The sequence below is a fragment of the Octopus bimaculoides genome, chromosome 1 (assembly GCF_046866305.1).
Source record: "Octopus bimaculoides isolate indiv1 chromosome 1, ASM4686630v1, whole genome shotgun sequence".
In the NCBI taxonomy this organism is placed as follows: domain Eukaryota; kingdom Metazoa; phylum Mollusca; class Cephalopoda; order Octopoda; family Octopodidae; genus Octopus; species Octopus bimaculoides.
The window spans coordinates 126625719-126632613 of record NC_142928.1 but is presented as its reverse complement, the minus strand read 5'-3'; the positions used below and the strand labels follow the sequence as shown (position 1 = coordinate 126632613).

Genomic DNA, 6895 nt, shown 5'->3' with positions numbered 1-6895 from the left:
ATATTATTCAACTCGCGGTCAGTTTTTCAAAACCTCAGAGACAACACTATTTTTACTGATTCGAAGAAATACTGGTATCCTTCATTTCCAGTACTGAACTGTTTCTAACAATCTTTCTCGTCTGAATATAACGCATAAGAAAAAGTGACATAGCCTGTGATATTCTCCTTGAACATATGTGCTCCGAGAAGACGTCGAGCTAGTTGAATCCTTAGCACGCCAGGCAAAATGCTTAGCGGGATTTTGTTCTTCTTTACGTCCTGATTTTAAATTCCACCGACATCGACTTTGCCTTTCATCCTTTCGGGTTCGATAAAATAAGTACCAGTTATTGAGTACTTGGTGTCGATGTAAACAATTTACCACTCCCTCAAAATTGTTGGCTTTGTGCCAAAATTTGAAAGCAATATTTCGTATGTGTTCCTAAGCAAAATTGCAGATACCTAGATCCTCCACCATTTGAGATGTAAATTAAAAAAAAAAAGAAAGAAATATAGTACCATGCTGTACGTTTGTAGAGATACAATACTACTCACCCACTGCCGTGTCTAAAGAGAATTCTGTTCTTGTCAGTCTCTCTTGCAGGTACAAACTTGAGACAAGTGTATCTTTCCCATTCAGTTAAGGCGCGTTTAATGAAATAAAGGTCCTTTACCGCTATTATAAACAAACAGAAAGAAAAATATTTTCGTTAATTTCGTTATATAAATGATTTTAAAAATGATGACAGTATTTACTTTCATCGAATTATGTTCTAATAGTGAGGTCTGTCTCGTCAATCACATATCCGAATTCATGAAAACTGGAATCATAATACAATGGTTCGACTTCATCAACCATAAAATTTCTCGAGTATTTATTTGATGATTGGCACAGTTCTCAGTGAATTCCAGTGATACATACATACATACATACATACATACATACATGTGCGTGTTTATGTATGTATGTATGTATGTAGGTATGTCATTATTCAGTTTTATTTCAAAATTTCTTGTCAATAGAGTAACAGCTGGCTTCTAATCTAGGTCCAAGGTTCCTTCATTGGAATTTCAACAACAATGGTACTTTTGTACGTACGTACGTATGTATGCATATATGTATGCGTATGTGTAGATTTGTATGTTTTGTTTTATGTATGTATTCTCATGCATATAGTTGCATATCTAGATATGCTCATATACATTTAAATGATAAACTTCTGGAAAGTTTTACTGATTTTTACACTACTAGTGAAGGATTAGACCTGCAGTCTTCGGATCGGTTTTCTCCTTTCTGGTTTTGAGGAGCCTAATTTCTCAAGATTGGTATTTAGGCTGTATGAGTGTGTGCGTGCGTGTGTGTGTGTGTGTGTGCGCCTGTGTGTGTGCGCGCGTTTGTGTGTGTGCGCCTGTGTGTATGTTTGCGCCTGTGTGTATGTGTGCCCTTGTGTGAATGTGTGCCCCTGTGTGTATGTGTGCGCCTGTGTGTATGTGTGCGCCTGTGCGTGTATGTGCGCGCCTGTGTGTGTATGCGCCTGTGTGTATGTGTACGCCTGTGTGTACGTGTACGCTTGTGTGTGTGTGTGTGTGTGCGCCTGTGCGCCTGTATGTGTGAGTGTGTCTGTGTGTGAGAGTGGGTCTGTGTATGTGAGAGTGTGTCTCTGTGTGTGAGAGTGTGTCTCTGTGTGTGAGAGTGTGTCTGGGTGTGTTTGTGTGTGTACCTCTGTGTGTGTGTGTGTGTGTGTGTGTGTGTGTGTGTGTGTGTATACACACACAGAAACATCTCCTGGGTTTAGGAAAGAGAGGTAAATGAATCCTCATAAATTGTTAAATAGCAACAAAACTGGTTGGCACTGTTCTTACCTCAAACTGCTAAATGCTACATCGTGGGCGTAATTTCACAAGACAATATATATTTGTGAATGTTAATCTGTATATTTGTGAATATTGTGAATATTGGCTGTGGAGATGTAGTTAATGTGTATGTGTGGACGTGGGTGTGAGAGATAAACGTAACTTAAGAAAGAGAGGAAAAAGAGGGTGTGTGTGTGTGAGAGAGAGAGAGAGACAAAGAGAGAGAGAGAGAGAGCAACAGCGGATCATAACAACTTTTGTGAGTGGGGGAAAGGTAGAGATAAAGTGACAGAATATAATGATATCAGAACATATGATTTTATGGGGAGGTGGGAGAAGTTAAAAAAGACACGCTTACAAACATAAAGAGATCGATAAAATGACATGTAAGGAAATCACTTGAAATCTGAGAAAGTAGTAATTATCGGAATTGTCAAAAATCAGTTAATTTCATATGGAAAATACGAATATTGTCTGTACTAGGGGGATAGATAACGTCCGGCATTTTGAGCAGAGCACTTCTAATTTCTTTGAAGAATTTTGCTGACTGAGAGCAGTGCCGTTTTAAAGCATGGATACACTGGGCAATTAACCGGTGCCCCACAAGTCTAGGAGCTTAATGCTAATCTATGTATGCTGTGGTTGTGTAGTGGGGGACGCCCAACGTATTGCTCTGAATGAGGACCTTTAATATTCGTGAGACGGTCCTGCCTGAGAGACACTATATTAGTTTAATAAATAGAAAGGGCAGTCGACATTTCCCGTAACCAAATGAAAAGAGCAGATGACATAATACAAGCCAAATGAAAAAACGTAGACAACGTATCACGTTGCCAAATGTAAAGGTCAGGCGACATATCTTACGACCAATACACAAAAGAAGAAAATTTTATTTTGTTTTTATATCATTGACGTGACATTTTAATATCTGTTATACATTAAACAAGTTTAAGTAAAATGTATTGGTCCATTGTTGACACTCATAAATCAGATGTGATCCATAGTGAGCCTCCAGCCTGTCAGTCTAGTATGGTTTTCGATCAAACGATCCACCATAGATATAGTTTTAATAAACTTTTAAATAGTCGGATATTATTCCAGTCAAAATATAAGCTTAGTACTTACAGAAATCATATGGATCGAATTCGTAAGGGATGATACCGTTTGTCCAGCGAAACTTCTCGTTGCGAACTGCTTTTCGCCTTTTGCGGATGGGTTCCGATTCTCTAAAAGTTGGAAAAAATATAAAATAAAAGATAGAAAATGATATATAAGAAACTGATAGTATACAAAAGAGGAAATGCTATATGTCCTTTGCTATGGATTTTTCCTAGTATATACAAGTTTTGAAAGAAAGTCTTGGTCTAGTACTCATCTTTAACCTGCTATGCTTTGAGATAAATATATTTTTAAATACATCTGTAATAAACGAGAGTGAGTTTTTAGTATATGACAGAGTATACTGAATAGTGAAGGAGAATTCAGTTTTCTCGTGACTCGAGTTTCACGCAGCTACGATCACCAGGTGACTGCTTTTTCTTTTTTTCCATTTAATCATGTGATCCGATGTTTTATCCTTTAGTTTCCAGATGTAGTCGGCGAATTTCGTTGTGCATATTATGTGCATATTATCTGCATGTTTAATGGACAATGCATGGTTAGAAAGTATTTTCTAAAGCTTAACCTCTATCATATTATGTAATATTTCTATATCATTTTTACACTGGGTTTTATACGACAAAATGGAAAATTAGAATTAGAAGCAAGCGATGTAATCTGTGCACAACTTGAAGAGGGAAAATCAACAACTAAAATAAGAGAAATCGAAAAAGTAAACACATGAAAAAGTTTCTATTACGTAAGTAGAAAGCCCTACATTCACTGCACTTAATCCACATAAATTCAAGCACATTTGCAATTGCTTCATTTTAGACACTATCTTCCTTTCCCTTATAATAGCTTCCACTTCTTATTCCCTACTTTTCCAAGCTCAATTAAGAATATCATCATCCCTACACCCGCATTTTCATGCTAATATATACATACAACTACATACCTACCTACCTGTATCATGCATACGTGTGTGTGCATGTATAATATATATATATATATATATATATATATATATATATGTATATAAGAAAATGACTTTTCTAGTTTTCTACGATTTAATGATCGAATATATATACTCACGTGTTTGGAACTTCATACAAATCGTTAAACTGCTCAATATTCAACATCATATCCAGTTCAGCAAGAATCGATCCATTTGCACCGACAATACTGTTGGCAGCCTCTGAAATGATATTGAATTATAACAGAGGCGACTCTGAGCATTTTGCAATATTTTGTTTTTATAATTTTTAAACCTTTTATATTAACTGAAGTGTGCAGATGAATGTTGCTGTTCAGCCTGAAGCAGTCTAAAACAAGTAAACCTATGATGAAAAGCATTCCAGTCGCGACCAACCCGTCTCTTCTTTTTTCCAGGTTTATACGACTGTGGGTGTCAGAATCGAGAGAGTGTAGGTCAAAATCTCTTGCAATTATTTGATTTTTGTGCATTCCTTCTTTTTTTTTTAGTTTAAATCCCGCCCATATCTGTTTTTCCTGCCTTCATTTTGAAATCAATAATAAAAGAGCCAGTCATAGGGCGAATCTAGATATATATTACTATCTCAGTCCAATAAATGAAAACAATAAAACAATATAAGGATAAAGTTGTAAAGACAGTATTTTCAGCTGGAAAGCATCTATAACATATACTGTTAGAAAATACTCGATTCCTAACATTTGCTGTTATATAAAAGTCATTATTGTTGATTAACTCCAGCTCGGCCTAGATTGTACAGACACATGGTTAAAGATATTTCAGTTGCAACCATGGGCTTAAAAAAACTCCCTCCTTTCCTTTCATCAAGTATGGAAGTTCTTAAAAACACTTCAGCGCTTCCCCTCCGCAAGTGACTAAGTTGTTGAAAACAACGGTCATCATGACTTTTTTCCGAACTACAATGGACTCAGTATCACATCAAATGTGTCCCACTTTTCGAGCATATTACGTTCAGATTTGTAGGAAAGCTGGTTGCTTTTTCTATCAAGTCGAGCAATGACGTGGAATTATAAAAGAGATATTAGGCAACGGTGCTTGAAGTTAAAAAAAAAACATCTTAAGAAGATCTACGTTTTTGAAAGAATATCTTAAAATTGAGTTGGCTGAGAGTTCTATAATCACAATTATTAATTCTGTGTTTTATCCAGAGGTGTGACTTTCATACCAAATTAACAGGAACAGTTATTTATCGTTGTAAAGTTTCTTTTTCTAGTCATACCGACTCATAAGGGTCGGTTTCATGGTTTTTGCGGCGTATAAATTCCCCACTTGGACGGGACGCCAGTCTATCGCAGGATTACTCATTTTTGCCAGCTGAGTGGACTGGAACAACGTGAAATGAAGTGCTTGGCTCAAGGACAAAACGCGTCGCCCGGTCCAGGAATCGAAACCAAAATCTTACGATCATGAATCCAACACTCGAACAACTAAGCCACTCAGCTCCACTCTCTATAAATTCCTAAACAATTTCAACGCGCATAGAAAAGTAAGTACTTGTACATCGACTATGCGCATTTCATGGTTGAATTAGGACTATATAAAATCATATAAGAAATTAACTTGGATATCGTTTTCTTATATGATTTTATATAGTCCTAATTCAGCCATGAAACGTGCGTAGTCGATGTACAAGTACTTACTTTTATACATTATATTATTGTATTAATTTTTATTGTTCAATTTATACTTTATTTGATTTTTAGATTAATATCTTTATGATGACTGTTTCTTTGTATGGTATAGCTGTGATTATAAAAGTATTTGCTCTTATATATTATATGATTGTAATAATCTTACTGTTCAATATTATATATTATTAAAATTTTAGATTAGTATTTTGTATGGTATATGTCTCACAGCATGGTTTTGGACGGGTTCTTCATTGATTGAGTTGTGGAATGATGGTTCGTCTCTAAATTAGTTATATACATATATTATATATTACAAAATTCGGTCTAATATTATTATACTGAATTTTACCTGTAAGGTTGGAATAATAATTTATTTCCTAATATTATTATTATTATATATATATATGCGAATGTATGTACTTACATATATGTGTTTGTATGCATATATGCATATGTATATGAATATATGTGTATGTGTGTATGCATATATGTATATGTGTGTGTGTGTGTGTGTGTGTGTGTGTGTGTGTGTGTGTGTGTGTGTGTGTGTGTGTGTGTGCGTGTGTGTGTATGTGTATGTACCACGGTCTGTATGTATATGCATGAACATAAAACTACTTGACTAAGTGTTGGTCTTCCTTTCTCCTATTTTCTTTTTCCTTTAAGCAGTTATGACAGCGAAAGCTGATTAGGTAATTCTATCTGAACTGGAATGCAAGATTTCCACGTTCATATTTGAATTTTTTGCGTTTCTGTAATATTATTTGCTTTTATTCATTCCTTAACTTGATGGGCATATAACAACAAGCCAGCCGACACTAAAAGTTTGTAGTGAGACATATCTTTATCGATGTACTTGATTAGACCCCGACTGATGGGCCGAAAAATATGTTGTACCCAATAAAGGTTTAATACTGAATCCATCTCCTGTTAATTAATATTATTATATGTATGTATGTATTTATGTATGTATGTATGTATGTATATTCTTTACTCTCTTTTACTTTTTTCAGTCATTTGACTGCGGCCATACTGGAGCACCGCCTTTTAGTCGAGCAAATCGACCCCAGGACTTATTGTTTGGAAGCCTAGTACTTATTCTATCGGTCACTTTTGCCGAACCGCTAAGTTACGGGGACGTAAACACACCAGCATCGGTTGTCAAGTGATGCTGGGGGGACAAACACAGACGCACAAACATATACAGCCACATACATACATATATATACATATATATACGACGGGTTTCTTTCAGTTTCTGTCTACCAAATCCACTCACAAGGCTTTGGTCGGCCCGAGGCTATAGTAGAAGACAC

The 6895-nt window shown here is 35.8% G+C and overlaps 1 protein-coding gene across 1 annotated transcript in view; it reads right to left on the bottom strand.

The window, feature by feature from the left end:
* The window catches only part of LOC106873821 (uncharacterized), a 51472-nt gene that overhangs the window by 36270 nt on the left and 8307 nt on the right, over positions 1–6895 (bottom strand). Inside the window, exons 3-5 of the mRNA XM_089357506.1 lie at positions 4029–4131; positions 2961–3061; positions 537–657 (exon numbers count right to left, since the gene is read on the bottom strand). Of these exons, the coding sequence (XP_089213632.1) occupies positions 537–657; positions 2961–3061; positions 4029–4131 (325 nt within the window). The remainder of the gene's footprint in view (positions 1–536; positions 658–2960; positions 3062–4028; positions 4132–6895) is intronic.